Raw genomic sequence first — 17,727 nt, 5'->3', positions numbered from 1 at the left:
AATACAGAACTCAACAGGTAAGAGAGAGTTGTGGGCTTCCATGTGGTTTTTAAGGAGGATGTAAAGCCCCTGTTCAGTGAGTTGGTTAAGTGGAGGTTGGTTAAGAGCACTTTGATGGTCTGGTTTTTGTATGTCTTTTCTGTAACTGAATTTCCCAGGAAGACACATCATGCTTTAGTGTCCAGGTGGAATGCTGAACCCACACGTTGACCATTGCTCTTCCATCAGTGACTTCCTAAGTGATGTTTTTTTTTTTTATGTTAGCTATGAATGTGCTGCCATCTTTTATTTATGTGTTAACATACATTAGTTACTGTGGGGCACTTATGGAGCCCACATAGTACCTGGGATGATGTGTGCAAATCATGAGCTGCTGTTGGGATTGCTTCACTGGTTACATAAGTGCAGGACAGGAGAAGAAATACGGTTCTATTTTTAAAATAAGCTGATGTCCCATCCTTCAGGGAATGAAAAAGAGAAAAACAATGCTTGTAAGACATTTTTTTCTCATTATTCTCTGTCTTTGGGGGATTTGTTTGTATTACTGGAATAAGAGACATAGCACAGATTGCCTATGGATCGGCTTATTTAGAGGACACTACTAGTTTATGATAGACTAGCCCAGAGCTGAGTGTTGGGTCCACTGTCGATCCCCAAGTGACATCTCTGCAGAGAGAAGACGCCTGGTCCTAATCAAGCTTACTTACCTGCTTGTTAGGAAATCTTTGACAATTTCAAATCTACACCGTCCTGTGGGATTTGTACATTACATAAGCATTCCACTGTCCTGCACCCATACTCTACAATCCTGTTTACAACACAGAATCTGGGCATAAAGTCAAGTTCCAGTACAAGTCAGCCCTGCCGTGTTTGTAGTGTGCTGAATGAACTGTTTGGGAGGGCCAGATTTAGGTGAAGACCCCACAGTAACAATTTTTTAAGTATGTGTATGTTAAATGTAACAAGTGTTAACATTTTAAAATATATGTGTGTGTAAATGTGACAAGTATTAACATTTTAAATAATCTGATTACCCTAGTGAACATTCTGATATGAAGAGGAAGCTTCACTCCTGAAACACTTTCCTCATGATTCCAAATTACTATAAGAATTAAAAACTTAATACTTTATAGTTTCACAAGATTTAGCCTGTTAGTTTTTCTACTCAGTGGTTATTAAATCTTATAGTTTGAGCCAGTATTAGCACCACACAACCACGTATTGCAAAATACGTTTATTGACGATAACTTTATATAATTTACTCCCTATATTTGATGTTACAAACTTTAGGGTCTTTGAGATAGGCAGGATCCTTGTAGGTAACTGGCATAAACCCTGTGAAGAGAGAATGAAAGTTCTTCACAAAAGACAATGAGCAAAATCTTGTTTAGCATAATTCAGTGTTTTGGATGCTCTTACCCAATATTTGAGCTCTCTTAATTGCTTTTGTGATTTCTTTTTGTTTCTTCCCACAAAGACCTATGAAAGAAAATACTTTCTTATTCATAAAAAAATACCAGTATTCAAAATGCATGGCAATTATGTCAAAGAAGGGCTGGAAAACTGTATAGAGCCTGAGAGTACCTTGGGCTTTGGGGGCTGCAGTCTCTGTCATCACTAATTCTGCTCTTGTAGCTCAGACTTGTGGAAACTTAGCTATTTAGCAGGTGGCAGATCTGATTTGGCCTGTAGGCAATAGGCCCCTAGTTTCTCTACATGTTGTCAGCCTATAGTTAACTGAGTATAAGAAGATATGCAAAATAATTACCCTTTTGGCCTCAGAAGAGACTTTCTCAAGGTACACATAGTTTTTGGTCTAATAGTAATTTGTGGCAATATTTGAAAATCTGCCAGTTTTTTTTTTTTAAATAACAGAAGTAGGCTTATCTACATTTAAGTTGCTGTAATAGAAAACGAAATACCTGTTATGTGCCTTCCATAAATGCATCCAGTAAATGGAGAAATAAACTGGGATAAAAGCTGGTTTGAGTTGCATTTGGAAAGGAAAAAAATTTTATGTTAATACACTTGTTATTCAACCTTGTATAAATTTCAAAACACCTTATATCACCTTCAAGCTATAAAAGGCTTATTAATAAATTTTAGACAAACTTCAAACATATGAATAAAAACACTGAATTATGTTCATTCTATTAACAGATCATCTTTAAAATAACCAAAGTAATTGTGAAAGTTAACATCTCCTCCCCAGTGTGTCAAAAAAAATCTATACAACACATTAATGAGCATGTTCTTTCAGTGCTAAAGCTGTTTTCTTCACTTTTCCACAGATAACTTTTCTAAAGCACTGCTGCTTATACCAAGGTACAGAACATTCCAACTGTTATGATAGACTATCCCATAATATCAGACTACAGTGAGGTCTTCAAGATGTACAGGTATATCAGGTCATTTGCTGTTACTTATGTTTTATTAATCCGAATACTTGCATTTTACAGTTTCTTGGGTTTTCTCCCACCAAAGAAGCTATCACTGTATACGACTGTCAGTATACTTAACTCCGATACCATCTTCTCCCCCAAATTTGCCACTTTTATTTTTTTTTCCAAATTTGCCACTCAATCTGCTGAGCACTCGACAACAGATAAAATGAATTCAAAATAGTGATACTGGTGGTGAGGTACAGATATCAACTTCAACACAGGAACTTTTCCCTAACTACTCAACTCCACCGACTTAGAATCACTGCCACAGGGAGCTACTGTCAAGAGGTTTGGGGCAAAGAAAAAAACAAGAAACACTGAGATGATTAAGAGTAAATGAAGGACAGCCCAGAGGTTCCGATTTGAATAAAACACATGCCTTATACATGCAAGTATAACCAGATTTGAAGTTTTGAAGCTGCTGAAACAGTCACCCCTACACAAAGCCCATTATAAAAACTGACTTGGTTCTCTACTATATTAATAAAAGAGCAAAAGTCCCAAATCAAGTATCACAGTGAAGTAAAACCAGATCTCACCTGTACATTCTTATAATCTACACGTTTTTCACACAAGATACATTTTTTCAGAGGCTCCTTATAAGGATTTTCCATTGGAATAGGCTAGCGTAAAGAAAAAAACAAAAATCTGATAATGTTTTTTGTGTTAACTTTGAATCAAAAAAGTCTTAGGGTACCACATTTAAATCTCTCCAAGGGATTAGCTGTACCTTTCTTACTGTTAAAATGAATAAATAACAGTCTGGCTTACAAAAGAAAAACAGTTATTTCTGAAAAATACCATTTTAAAGTTTGAGTGTACTCATATATATTTTGTACAAGTATCTTGTTTTAGTTTGGCTAAGGAGGGATTAATTGATGGAGGACGAATCTGTGAAAAATACAACCTTTGGGGGTAAAAGGGTTTATAGGAGGAAAAAAATAAAATCTTCAGTAAGTGATTAAAAATGCTCTGCTCAGATTGTTAGGTGACTAAAAAGTCTTATACTTAAAAACAGCACAACAAATAAGATATGCAATTCTTAAACTAGTATAATCTCTGAATCCACTCCTGTATTTCTCCAGATGTTTTACTGATATTTTTGTGTTACAAAAAGACAGTGCCCCCATGTGTGTGCTAAGTTACTTCAATCGTGTCCAACTCCTTGTGACCCATCGACTGTAGTCCGCCAGGCTCCTCTGCCCATGGGATTCTCCACGCAAGAATACTGGAGTGGGTTGCCATTTCCTCCCCCAGCAGATCTTCCCGGCCCAGGGACTAAACCCACGTCTCCTTATGTCTCCTGCACTGGCAGGCGGGTTCTTTACCTCTGTCAACCAGCCCCAGTGTCTCCACAGCTTACTGTAACACTACGCAGGTTTATTGTTTTTCTTTACTATTTTATAGTAGTATAAAATTGTTTTATAACAATTTAAAAGTCCTGGACTGTTTTATAAGTTTGTGTCAGCCTTTTTGGTTTTTCTTTGTTCACTACTGCTTCTAAAGCTTCCATCACAAGGCCTCCATCCTAAAATCACTGGGTGTCTCCAGTATACAGCTTCTGAATCTAGAAATGGCTTTGAAGTCTTGAACCCCTGTAGTTGTACTCAAAACTTCAAATAAATGGGGCTTTGTGCCTTTTTCTGAGGAACCCTTAGCTTTCATGAGAGTCTCACTGGGATTTAAGGACCTAAAGAGAAGCTCTGGTAACTTCATTTACTCTCTTGACTATGGTGTGAGTTAGATGACCAAGATGGATGCTCAGAGGGACTAGAGGAGTTCTTTCATTTCTTCTAATTCCTCAAATGTTCCTAATTCAACTTACATTCAACTCACGTGTAATGACTATTCCTTCTCTATGTGTTTTATGTGGTCTGCTGCTGCTGCTGCTAAGTCGCTTCAATCGTGTCCAACACTGTGCAACCCCACAGACGGCAGCCCACCAGGCTCCCCCGTCCCTGGGATTCTCCAGGCAAAAATACTGGAGTGGGTTGTCATTTCCTTCTCCTTATGTGGTCTAACTAGTATCAAATTGTCTTTGTATGTAGCAAGAAAAGCTATACTGCCTAAATCCAATACTAGTACTTGAAATCCATAAAAAACATACATCTACAGTTTAGAAGAAACTAATGTCCTGATATAAACCTTTAATGACTAAGATAAAAATAGAATTGAATTTGAAATGAGGACAGGGAAGTCAAGGTATGGGTAAACTTTGTACAACCCTTTTGTTGGACTTCCTGCAATTACAGCATGCATCAAAACTACCTTTTAAAATTCCCAAAGCACATATCTAGAAAGAAAAATATGGTGTTACAGAAGTCATGCTTCTTGCTAACAATCTAGGAATTCTCTTACTTCAAAGTTCACTTAAGTGACTACTCATCAATAAATTACAATTTTCAAACTCAGATTAATGATTATCATCTTGATTGTCTTTGTCCTTCAGCTGAACTCTGTTCAAACAGCTAAGACATAATCTGGTCTTAGTTGCAAATACCTTATTAAAAGAAAAAAAATTCTTACCAGGTCCTCACTGCTGGTTACCTGTTTATATTGTGAACAACTTCTCCACAGCACTGCAATTAAAAAGAAACAGCAACAAAGTATTTTTTGTTAGCTCAGCATCTAAGGAAAGATTGTGTTTCTGTTGAGGCAAGATGAACTAAGGGACACAATGTAAAAGGTTTATATTCATTATTACTAACAAAGTAAAATAAAGGGCCTTTAGGTTTGAGGCAGTGGTGGACTTAGGATAAAAATGCTTTCTGGGGCGTTGGGAAAAGGGCATATATACCCCTAGCCATACAACCTCTCACCTGTTCTTGAAATTTATTTTCCCTTCTCTCCGTGGGTAAGGACAGATTTTAATGCAAACTGAAAGGCATTGTCATACCAAAGGGAAAATGAAAACAGACTACAAAAAAAGCACAAAGCAGATAAAAGTGCAGAAGTGATCGATTCCGTGGCCTATGTCACACTTTCGCCCTGATCTGGGGCCCTAGGATATCTGCGATTTGCTCCTAGGTGACTCTGAAAATGCGCCTTCCTTACCAAGTCTACCTGAAGATCTTGGGGGAGTCCCTGCCTCTTTTTGAGAATCGCTCCTCGTACGTTACAACACTGTACTGGACGACATCTCACGCCCTCTTCAGCTTTAAAATACTAGTCATTTAAAATAGGGGCCATTACAGATGCCCACTTCTTCTGGAGAAATAATCGCCTAAACACCAGCGTCCTTCAGCTAACAGCGACGACTCCAACGACCTAACTAGACCTAAACCAATGGCTGCAATGCTACAAAAAGGCAAGCATAGGATATGGAGACTTTACCTGCACGAGTCCCGGGATTTGTGAGGCAGACAAAAGCCGTTGGGAAACGCGTAAACTTTCTGTTCCCTAGCCCACCGAAAAGAGCTACCACGGCAGCCATAGTTCCTTGCTCCTCCCTTTCCTTTCCTGTTTCCAAAAACGTCCTGACAAGTCCCTTCCGCTGTACTTCCCCTAGAGGCCCGCGGACTCCGTTCAAAGGTTCCGCAGTTTGCCGGTGGGGTTTTCAATACGCCTGCGCAGTACCTTCCCTTTCTCCTCCGCCCGCCCCCTTCCCCGCCCCCCCACCGCTTGCCGAGCCGCCCCCTCAGCACACTTAAAGATTGGATGAGGTGAGGGCGGGCTCCCAGATTTGTGCCTCCGCTTCCGTTCTCAAAGCCGTCCTTCCCCAAGGTGGATGGAGAGGGGAGCGCAGCTTCCACCTGTTGCTACCCTCCACTTGTTGCTGCACTTACCCCTCCACTAGGGGGTTGGCGGCTGGGTCACGGGGAAAGAAGCTGGGGCTGGGCCCTCAGGCCCTGCCATGGACGAAGGTGGTTCCCGCATCCGCAGGCGGGTGTCCGTCCGCAAAAGAAACCGTCCTAGTCTAGAGAGCGTTTTTGCCGCCTCCCCCGCGACCGAGCTTAAACACCGCGATGAGGAGGAGGACGAGGAGATGGTGGCCGGGAGCCGGCGGCGGAAAACCGTGGACGTGCAGCCGGTCGAGGTACAGCTCCATCACCTCTCAGATTGCCCTGAGTTCCTCGTTCTATTTCCCACCTTTGGAGTGATGATACATACCCAGGTCCCCACTGCGCATGCTCACCGAAAGGCGGGGAATTTGAAACTCCCGAGTCTGGCCGTTCCCGTCTCAGGTGCAAGCAATTGACAGGTCATCTACTAGCCTTCTTGGGCTTACCTCATCTTTGTTATCGCTGTTAATCCTCACTGTTAGCCCCCGTAGATATATATAATTGTGAAACAGACCTTGAGACATAAACGGAATGGCATGACACAAAGTCCTATACTTCCAAGTTTTTGCTTCTCCTTGTACTAAAAGTATCCAGACCTGTTGTGGGCTTTGTTAAGCTATTTGCTTTATCCAGGTTTTACAAGAGAAATTAGACCGAGAAGTTAAGAAACTACACTTCCTATTCCAAATCTGGTGTTCTTAATCCCTTCACTTTGTTGCTACCCCCAAATTATATCTCTTCTGTTTATAGACTGTCCCAAGTCAGGCTTTCCATTTCAGTTCTATTCTAAGAACAATCTTCTTGGAGTGCCCAGTGACACAAGCATGACTTTATTGCAGGCCAGTATGGCACCCCACTCCAGTACTCTTGCCTGGAAAATCGCATGGATGGAGGAGCCTGGTGGGCTGCATTCCATGGGGTCGCAAGAGTCGGACATGAATGGGCGCTTTCGCTTTCACTTTTCACTTTAATGCATTAATGGCAACCCACTCAGTGTTCTTGCCTGGAGAATCCCAGGGACGGGGGAGCCTGGTGGGCTGCCGTCTCTGGGGTCGCACAGAGTCGGACACGACTGAAGTGACTTAGCAGCAGTAGCAGTGTCTGCAGATGGGACGGGAAACAGTACTGCGGTTATCAGAAACTCCTAGTGAGATGATATCCCTCCCAGTACATGGCCGTTGGTCTTGCTACCATTTTAAAGGATTTAACGGTCGCCTAAGAATTAGGATCCCAGCATCACTAGGGGTACAGTTGATGTCAGTCACTTAACGTCTCTGGGCTTCCGTATCTCCATCTGTAAAATGGAACGATAGTATCTATTTTATAGGATTATTTACATTTAGGTCTATGATCCATATGTGACCATACAATTATATACCTAGGAGAGCTTTCAGCTGAAACTTTTATTCTTAATGAAGCTGGACTCCATGATAAATCTTTTTTGTTTTCTTTCCAGATTATTGACAGTGAAGAGGACATGTTTGGTGACTATGATAGCTTTGCTGAGAACTCTTTTTTAGCTCAAGTTGATGACCTGGAACAAAAGTATTTGCAACTTCCTGAACATAGGAACCATGCTACAGACCATGCCACTGAAGATCGTTGTTCAGAAAGCGATAAACAGAACACACTGAACGTTACTGCTGTAGGTGACTGTACAGAATTAAATATAGATGACCACACAAAGAACGAGAGCAGGCATGAAGATGTCTCTATTGAACCTGAAGCTGATATTTTGTATGATGTACCTTCTTCTCAGGTTTTATTCTTTGAAAATTTGCATAACTCTTCCGGTGATTTGGGTGGTCCATCTACTGAAGAAAAGGATTGGAACTCATCCTGTCCTAAGACTGTGAATGAGGTATTGCCGGTTAATAGCAGAGAGCAGCCCCAGCAGACTGTTGAATCCTCTTCTAAAATCAGAACTAGTTCAGATGCAAATAGAAAAAGTCTGAAAGATCATCTAAAAAGTACCATGACTGGAAATGCCAAAGCCCAAACACCAATATTTTCTAGGACTAAACAGCTCAAAGAGACTCTCCTATCTGAAGAAATTAATGTTGCTAAGAAAACAATTGAGTCATCATCAGATGACCTTGGTCCTTTCTATTCATTACCCAGCAAAGTGAGAGATCTTTATATTCAGTTCAAGGGAATTGAAAAATTATATGGTAATGTTTTTTGCTGGAATGAAAAAACATTTACCCTCATTACCATAATATTGGTGCAAATCAGTAGAAAAAAGATGCGTCCATGGTCCTATTTCTCACCTTAAATCAAAAACTCGTCCTCTCAGCTTTCCATCCGTATCCTGCTGCTGTTGAACTTCTTTTCTTCCCTTCGTGGCCACACTGCTCCAACCTGTTATCCTTGCTGTCTCCTTTTCCTCGCCTCAGATAATTCCCAGCCCATCCTACGTCTGGGTTTTGTGTTGTCCCTTATTATATAATGACTGGGGTGTAAACCCAGTGAGACTTTAGTTCTTCCCTGACTTCTCAGTTGCTTACCTAACACAACTGACCAGACCCTTCCTGAAACACCCATTTTTTGACATTCCACTCCTGGTTTTTTTTTTCCTAATTAGCTGGCTGCTCCTCAGTCTTCTTAGCTTCCTTGGCTGACTGTTACTTTGCTACCAAAACTTAGTTGCTGAAATTCCTTTGACTACTCATGTCTTGAGTGAGTCAGTGTTGATATCATTAATTAAAAATAAACATCTTTAAAGACAGCTTAAGTTAGGATTTAAATGCTGAGAAGTAGTAGTAATAATAGCTGATTTGTCTTGTAATGTTTTTACAAAAACCCTGGCTCCTTGCATATTTTCAAATATGTGTCATTTTAAACAAAGAAGGGACACTTGCTGCCATCCTGAAAGAGCATCCTATCAACAAGTCACTTCATAATTACTTCTGAAACTCCCAAGTTAGTATCATGACCCAGCTGAAAACACAGGTTCTTATCTCGGGGGAGGACATTGAGGTTGGAGAAGTAGGACTACAGGAAACAAAGTCTAATTCAAGGTTTTGCAAGACTCTTAACAGACTAAATTGTGAGGTTTGCAGTTCAGGAGCTAAAGGTGTGTATTGTCCTTGAAGTCGATGTTACTTTTCTGCCCTCTACCTTTTTTCCCAGCACCTTGTTCTATGTTTCATCTGCATCTCCTGCCCTCAGGACAAGACTCTTATCTAACTCATCTTTTTCTTTTTTCAAAAGAGTTCTTCTTATTTATTTATTTATTTTTGGCTGCACTGGGTCTTTGCTGAGCGCGGCTATCTCTAGTTGCAGTGAGCGGGGGCTACCCCCTAGTTGCGGTGTGCAGGCTTCTCGTTGCAGTGGCTTCTCTTGTTGCAGAGCACAGGCCCTAGGGTCCATGGGCTCAGTAGTTGCGGCTCCCGGGCTCTGGAGCACAGGCTCGGGAGTTGGGCACGTGGGCTTAGTTGTCGCGCGACATGTGGGATCTTGGGGATTGTCAAGCAGCAACCTGATGATGAGTTCTGGCACTGTCCCTTGACCACAAGTTTTGTACTCTGAGCCTTAGTTCCTGATCTGTTAAAAAGGGATAATAATTTTTTTGCTGCTTATATTGTGTTAAGAACTTGCCAAGTTGGACTTTGGTTATGACTGTCAATAATCATATATTGTTTGCTTTAAAGTAAGAACTTTAGGAAATACTTTTTAAAATCCCAATATTTGTAAATCTGATGACGGTATGACCAATTTAAAGCATGAATATATGTGTTACTTTTCATTGAGCTAAAACAGTGCTTCTCAAAGTGCAGTTCCTAACTGCAGCATCAGCATCACCTGGAAATCTGTTGAAATACACATTCCCAGGTCCCACCACAGCCCTCCTGAGTCGGCACCTTGGGCTGGGATCTGGCATTCTGCTCAGATAAGCCCTCCTGATCCTGATCTGCAGAAAGTTTGAGAGCTCCTGAGAGGGAGAACTTCAGCCTTATACAGTACTGTTGTTTTTGCCTTTTAGGCATAGAATTACAGTCTTAGTGTTTTATAAAAATATTGGGAACTAAATGTAATTGTTTTTAGTATGTGAAGATAAATGTTATTTCTAAATATTTATTATTTTGGTCATTTTATACTTTAAAACCCTTGAGCTGGATAAAATATGGACATGTAATTTCACATAAACATCTGAGTTTGGTAACTAATGGGTGATACTAGCCTAAAGTATTTTCTAATATTTAGGTATTAAATATTCAGTGTATTTAAATATTTTTGAAAATTTTTTGTCAAAGCATAGTTGATTTACAACATTATAGCAGCTGTGGAAAAACCCAAATGAACTTTGCAGCCTACTCAACATGTTAGTTTCAGGTATACAACATAGTGATTCAGTATTGTTACAGCTTATATACTCCATTTAAAGTTATTACAAAATAATGGCTATTATTTCCCTGTACTGTAAAATCCTGAAATACTTTTAAAGTAAAAAATACATAATCATTTGCATATATTTCAGGCTGCAAATAATTAGTTCATATGATTGTGTAATAATTCAGTCTTTACCCTGTTATTGGCTCTTTGTTATATAAACAATGCTATGGTGAACATCTTGCACATAACCTTTACACGTGCACTTGCTTTTTATTTCTGTCAGTGTAGAGTTCTATAAGCAATACTGCTGGATCAAAGGCAGCATGCAGTTTTACGTTTATTGCTGATAGAGTGCTTCCCAAAAAGACTGTAGCAGTTTATACTTTCATCAGCCACACACAAAAGTGCCTGTTTGTTCCTGCTCTAGTCACCTCTGTATTTTACATGTGGGGGGCTTTTTGTTTAGGTAGTTATTTAATGCTTTTTATTGGATTATTTCTTTTGCCAAGCTGATAGGTAACAGTAGAGCATCTTTCCATATATTTATAAACCACCTGCACTTCTCCATGCTGTGAAATGTCTTATCATATCTTTTGCCCATTTTTCTAGAGGTAAATATAATGCACATTTTGAAGACTTTTGATGATCCACATTGTCCACTTTTCCTACAAAGTACTTATACTAGTTTTCACATTTTATTTTGGATCTAATATGATCCTTTTCATGAATTCCACCTTGCTAACTTGTGGAAACTCTAGATTTTGTTGTTTAGTCACTAAGTCATGTCTGACTCTTGCAACCCTATGGACTGTAGCTGGCCAGGCTCCTCTGTTCATGGAATTTCCCAGGCAAGAGTACTGGAGTGAGTTGCCATTTCCTTCCCCACGGGATCTTCCCAACTTGGGGATTGAACCCATGTCTCTTGTGTCTTCTACATTGGCAGGTGGATTCTTTACCACTGAGCCACCAGGGAAGCCCTAGACGTCATGGTTAATAACCCTAGTCTTCTATGGTTTAAGCAATCTCATCAGTTTAAGGATTTTTTTTTTTTTTTTTTTTTTTGCCACACCAGATCTTAGGTGCAGCATGCAGGATCTTATCCCCTCATCAGGGATCAAACTCAGTCCCCCTGCACTGGGAGTCTTAACCACTGGGCCACAGGGTTAAGTCCCTCTCATCCATTTAAAGTGGTATTGAGACCATTCAAACCAGCTCCCTTTGAAAGCTGGTTGAATAGTTTTTCTAGGTTTATGTAAATTCTCTTTTTTTCCCCCTCTTGGCTCTGTTTCTCTGTTGGGTGAATGAGGAAGGGAAGCTTACACAGTGTTCTTACCGAACATAAGAGAAAGACCTTAGAATTCACACAGATTCTTGAAATGCCTCTTAGCCCCTCTGATGTCCTAGGTGATACGTCTTGTCCAGCAGGCCTGCATGCCTGGTGGAATCTTAGACCTCAGTCTGCAGCTGGCTATTGGGTAAACTAGTTGCCCACCCTACCAACCAGGCCTGAACTAGTATACACACCATGCATTGGAGATTTTTTATATTTATATATAGTTACATTTATTACTATGAGAAGATGCTACACAGCGTAGGATTTGATTTTTTCTTCTTAGAAAACTTTGTAGAAGGGAAAAATAAGGCTTTTTCTTTTTTTCAATTCCACAGAATGGCAACATACTTGCTTAACATTGAAATCTGTGCAAGAAAGAAAAAATTTAATATATTCCTTGCCAACAAGTGGTGGAAAAACCCTCGTGGCTGAGATTTTAATGCTACAAGAACTACTATGCCGGCGAAGAGATGTTTTAATGATCCTACCATACGTGGCAATTGTTCAAGAAAAGGTGTGATTTTTTTTTTTTAAAGAAAATGGTATTTATTAATGTTATTTTGATGTTCAGATATGAAAACTAGAATAAATGTAACAACTTTTTATTGACTGAGAAGAGGTAGCCTTATTGATGGAGAATTATTATTTTTAGGATATGAAGAAGCAGTGTGGTGTAGTTACTAAAAATCTCTTCTAATACTAATTACCTGTTTAAGAAAGAGGTTTTTTCCCCCAATCTTGTGAATTAAACTCCATTTCAAATGCTCTACTGATATTTAGCATGCTTTTTCAAGCAGAAACTAACCAATTATTTTATCAAAATAAATGAGTTATTCTGATGTTTTTTAATATCGGAAAAGACAATTAAAATTTATTTTTACATTTATTACATAGTTTAAAAGTGGCATTCATTTGCAAGGGTCAATACATTAATTATGACATTTCTTAGATGTATATGTTTTAACTGTAACCTTATTCCCATTGGTTTATATTAAACACTATTTTAGATTTTTTTAGATCCCTATGAACATTTAATAATTAGAGTTCTTATTTATCTGACTTTTTTGTTTATTTTAATGTTCTAGATTTCAGGTTTGTCAAGTTTTGGAATAGAACTGGGTTTCTTTGTTGAGGAATACGCTGGAAGCAAAGGAAAATTTCCTCCAATTAAAAGAAGGGAAAAAAAATCATTATATATTGCCACTATTGAAAAAGGACATAGTCTGGTGAACTCCTTGATTGAAACTGGAAGAATTAGCAGTCTGGGTCTGGTTGTTGTAGATGAGGTTGGTTACTATGTTTGTTGATTTATTAACATTTTTATTATACTAACACTTATGTGTATCTGTTTGATACCTAATGAGGATGAGTAATTTATTTTAATATATAGACAGTGTGTAGATGAAGGCATTTCATGCTTAGTAATCTTAAATTCAGTTTTGTGTCAGTTGTTTCTTGAAGAGTGAATATGTCCATATGTTCAGTTTTATGGTAGTACTGATGAATTCCTGATCCCAGGGCATTGTCCTAGGGATAACTTCAATAAATTAAAATATCAGTGAAATAATGTATATGTACTCTAGTTGGTACATAACTAAAATGCTTGAGTTATAAAGCGTACATTGCTTCTTCATTTCATCAAATACATGCTTGTTTTATATAGGTGTTATATGCAGATTTCATTTTATCTTTTTTTTTTTTTAATCTCAAAGTTGCACATGATTGGTGAAGGAACCCGTGGGGCTATACTGGAAATGACTCTGGCAAAAATCCTCTACACCAGCAGTAAGTTTTTTTTTCATATGTGGTCACTAGTTGATTTATAATCAAGAGACCTATAAAAGACTTAATCCTATCACTAGCTAGATTATGTAACCTAAAGTAAGATGCTTAAGCTTTCTGTCTTAGTTTTTTATTTCTAAAATAAGTTTATACATTTTTGTTGGATGCATGAGTAGAATCTTGAAGATAAATGAAGTTAGCATTTGAAGATGTCCCCATCAGTATCCTCCACTTACTAGCTCTGTGTGCTTAGGCACGTGACTTAACCGCTCTTTCCTCATCTGTAAAATGGGCACAATAATGGTACCAACATGATGGGATTGTTGTAAGAATTACATGCTGTAACACATGTGACCGGCGCATTCAGCCATGCTCAGCACATAGCACAGTAAAGGTCTGCTGCTGTTGCCATCATCAATATCATTTAAAACAATGTCTGTAAATAGTCACTTTAAGGAGCTATTTTGCAACATCAGATAGTCTCTAAATGTATATGAAATGTTTATTCTAAATGTCTTCTCTATTTTTATATACTGTTGCAATAGCTTATTATGTCTTTTAATAGTTTATAGAAAATTACTAATCATAAAGGTCAGATTTTAAGAATTATTTTTAAAATTCTGAGAACAGTGGTATTTAGGCAGATTGTAGCACTTTATAATCATTGATGAAAAGATGTTTACTGAGTACCCACTGCATGTCAGGCCCTATTTTAAGTGCTAGGCATGTAGCAGTGAATAAAACAAAGTCCCTGCCTGTATCAAACCTATATTTTAATGAAAGTGAACAGATAATAAACAGATAAACAAGAAAACAGTGTGTCAGATAGTCACAAATTTTATGGAAAAATATAAAGCGGAGGAAGAAAGGAGGATGATCGTCTACTTGTCACACTCAGTGTACACTGATAGTTCTTGTCTCAATTTCTTTTCAGTATTTGAGTATTCATCATTCTTTTTGCTTTTGGGTGCTGAAACACCATTCTGTCGTCGTTTCTCTATTGTCTTTCTGTGAGACCAATCATGTGTTAGCGCTGAGAGGTAGAACAGCGTAATGGCTAAGGGCAGACTCTGCAGCTGGATTCCAATCCTGGCTCACTTTTAACTTTGTATGTGACCTTGGGCAGGTATAGTATATAGTATAGTAACTGCCTCTTTTTCCTTGTGCATCAAAAATGGAGGACAGTGATAGAACCTTCCTCACTGACTCGCTGTGGAGACAGCATGAGTCAATCTTTATAAAGCATCTAGCATAATACCTGCACATAATGGACACGTGTTTGCTGTGTACTTATGTGTATACTTTTGTGCACTGCTGCTGAATACTTATGTACACTGATGCTGTGTACTTACGTATACTACTGCTGAATACTTATGTACACTGATGCTGTATACTTATGTGAATACTTATGTACACTGCTGCTGTGTACTTACATGAATACTTATGTACACTGCTGCTGTGGACTTATGTGTATACTTATGTATATTGCTGCTGAATACTTACGTACACTGATGCTGTATACTCATGTGAATACTTATGTATACTGCTGCTGTGTACTTATGTACAGTGCTACTGTGTACTTACATGTATAGTTATGTATACTGCGGCTATATACTTATTTATATAAGTATACTGATACATATTTATGTGTCTTTCTGTCACCAATGCCTTGCACTTAATAGATATTTGAACAAAAGGGCTCTCTTCAGTTTCCCCTTTTGTTCTCCTTTGTGACACTACTTGCTAAGTGTGTTCATTGTATACATTGGTGTTACCATATTCATCCCTTGTTTCCTTCTTCATACAGTTTCTGCTAATTCTCATCCATACTCATGACTTCAAAGTCTTCCTGTGTTCTGATGGCTCCCAATTTGTGTGACCAGCTTATACCTCTCTTCTGAGTAATATCATCTGCCAGATTAATTGTCTGATTATAGAGTTGATTGTTGAACAACACAGGTTTGAATTGCATGGGTTCACTTGTAAGTGGGTTTTTTCAGTAATAAGTGCTACAGTACCACAGGATCTGTGGTTGGTTGAATCCAGAGATGCAGAACTGAAGATAAGGAGGGCCAAGTAGAGGTTTTACATGGATTTTCAACTATACAGAGGGGTGGTGTCCCTAACCCTCATTTTGTTCACAGTCAACTGTGTTTGTCTCACCTGCCCCCTCTTTCCCACATCACTCTGGAAAAATTACAAACATGAAAAGGTTGCTAAAATTACTGTTATGATATACTAAATAACACATTTTTCTCAATACTTTTTTTTTTTAGAAACGACTCAAATTATTGGTATGAGTGCAACGTTAAACAATGTTGAAGACCTACAAAAGTTCCTGCAAGCAGAATATTACACCAGTCAGTTTAGACCAGTATGTATCTAAGGTTTGATTTGCTATGTATCATTTTTGCTACATATCATATTTGTAGCAAACATACTATATAAGAATTCTGAGAATGATGAAGGTGTGTAATGCCACTCACTATATCTACACGTAACACGTCTGTATGGAGAGAGCATACGCAGTGGGGTCCGGGAGCTTGGCCAGGATGGGTGCCCCGCTCACAGACTTCAGTGAATATTTATTGAATGAAAATTTTCAGACCCATTCTGCTTTTCCACTTTATATTCTGTAAGGTAAATTTTTTCATCCAGTAAGAATTTAGCGATTCATGTTTTGAGTTATTGACACATAAAAAAGTTTATCTTAAAAATTAAGATGTTTTCAAAGATTTAAGTTTTGATAGTTATAATGCTTTTTTAAAATAAATTAAGACCTCACATGTATATAAATTTGAATTCCCCAATAACAGTATTCCCAAAAGGCTTGAAGAAAATAAGTACATATTATTCATAGTTATTTGAAAGAAGCTTATAATGTACATGTACTCCGTAGTATCTGTGTCTAAATAGGTTTTCAGAAAATAATTTTTTAGAATCACAAAATTTTATCGTGAAATTTGGTGTTTTTACATTTGCACCAAATGTGAGAATTTTCAAGAGATAGTTCCTGACCTTAATTGTCAAGTTAGATGGTGTTCTGTAGGTGGCTATGTGGTACAGTGGATAGTACATTGAACTTCTCAATGCTATTCTTTAAAAAATTCAATAAGCTCTATTTACAAACTTCTTTTGTCTACAGATACTTAAGTTGACAATAATTTGGTGATATTCACATTAAAACTGGTGACTAATAAAGTTTTAAATCTGGAGGAGTAACACAAATAACTCCTTAATGAAAGATGAGTGTGAACACTTGGCTCACCTTTACTTCCTCTTGTGACAAGTACAAGTGTCTGATTTTCCTTTTAGATATGTGCATATTTAATTCAAAAGTATTTCCTCAAGGATAGTAATCCCTATTTTGATTTAAAAGCAAAAATAAACTTAAATGGGAAAGAAAGAAATTTAAGTTAAAACATTCTACATACCTTAGGAAAGCTAAACTTTTTGTTCTGATTTATAACACATTTTACAAGATTTGAAACTCTAGAAAAAGGAATTTATATATGATATTAATTGCACATGTCCTTTTAATTCAAGGTTGAATTACAAGAATATCTGAAAATAAATGACACAATATATGAAGTTGACAGCAGAGCTGAGAATGGCATGACTTTCTCACGCCTCCTTAATTATAAGGTAACCTTTATAATCCCTGATAGTGAGGTTCCTAGACTTTGTGCCCAGCTGCCCTGGGACACCACGAAGGAGTCACATGGGTACCATGGGAAAGTTTAGATATTTCAGAGAAAAAAGGCTGATTGTGGACATCTGTTGGACACCATATAAATGACTGGTTCAAGACAGTTTCCAATGTCAATATTAGATCACACTACATTCCTTCCTAGGATAGTGTATCTTTGTGAAGTGGGTGATTTTTTTTCTTTTGTTCTTTTGCACTTACTGTAAGCAAATACCATGTGAAAATCAATGTGGAACAGGAAATGAGGGTTTCATGGTTTGAAAGACTGCAGGGCCCAGGTGTGCATACTTCTCATTAGTGGGTTATGATTGTTATTTAAGAATGAAATGAAAAATTTTTTTT

At 38.2% G+C, this 17,727-nt stretch overlaps 2 protein-coding genes across 3 annotated transcripts in view; one reads left to right on the top strand and one right to left on the bottom strand.

Annotated features, from left to right (window-relative positions):
- Window positions 1-1,219: 1,219 nt before the first annotated feature.
- MRPS18C (mitochondrial ribosomal protein S18C) lies at window positions 1,220-5,898 on the bottom strand. Of its 2 annotated transcripts, XM_052642183.1 has the most exons (6): window positions 5,778-5,898; window positions 4,971-5,023; window positions 2,984-3,067; window positions 1,923-1,980; window positions 1,420-1,479; window positions 1,220-1,335 (listed from the first exon to the last, which is right to left on the bottom strand). In XM_052642183.1, the coding sequence occupies exons 1-6, from the start codon at window positions 5,875-5,877 to the stop codon at window positions 1,259-1,261; spliced, it is 432 nt and encodes a 143-aa protein (XP_052498143.1). In that variant the 5' UTR covers window positions 5,878-5,898; the 3' UTR covers window positions 1,220-1,258. The 2 variants fall into 2 exon arrangements, with proteins under 2 accessions (XP_052498143.1, XP_052498144.1); XM_052642184.1 differs by lacking the exon at window positions 2,984-3,067.
- Window positions 5,899-6,297: 399 nt separating this feature from the next.
- Window positions 6,298-17,727, top strand: part of HELQ (helicase, POLQ like) — a 40,813-nt gene continuing 29,383 nt past the window's right edge. The window contains exons 1-7 of the mRNA XM_052642197.1: window positions 6,298-6,480; window positions 7,683-8,397; window positions 12,230-12,408; window positions 12,980-13,180; window positions 13,607-13,679; window positions 15,953-16,050; window positions 17,223-17,321. Coding sequence (XP_052498157.1) covers window positions 6,298-6,480; window positions 7,683-8,397; window positions 12,230-12,408; window positions 12,980-13,180; window positions 13,607-13,679; window positions 15,953-16,050; window positions 17,223-17,321 — 1,548 coding nt within the window. The remainder of the gene's footprint in view (window positions 6,481-7,682; window positions 8,398-12,229; window positions 12,409-12,979; window positions 13,181-13,606; window positions 13,680-15,952; window positions 16,051-17,222; window positions 17,322-17,727) is intronic.

The sequence above is a fragment of the Budorcas taxicolor genome, chromosome 6 (assembly GCF_023091745.1).
Source record: "Budorcas taxicolor isolate Tak-1 chromosome 6, Takin1.1, whole genome shotgun sequence".
In the NCBI taxonomy this organism is placed as follows: domain Eukaryota; kingdom Metazoa; phylum Chordata; class Mammalia; order Artiodactyla; family Bovidae; genus Budorcas; species Budorcas taxicolor.
This window is presented reverse-complemented; position numbering and strand designations above follow the sequence as displayed.

Excerpts from the sequence above, each read along its gene's own strand:
- MRPS18C (XM_052642183.1), bottom strand. The coding sequence starts at position 5,877 with ATGGCTGCCGTGGTAGCTCTTTTCGGTGGGCTAGGGAACAGAAAGTTT. Across the intron at positions 3,068-4,970 it reads TAACCAGCAGTGAGGACCTG|CCTATTCCAATGGAAAATCC; the intron begins GTAAGAATTTTT and ends TCTTTACGCTAG. Across the intron at positions 1,981-2,983 it reads TAGATTATAAGAATGTACAG|CTTTTATCCCAGTTTATTTC; the intron begins GTGAGATCTGGT and ends AACTCAAACCAG.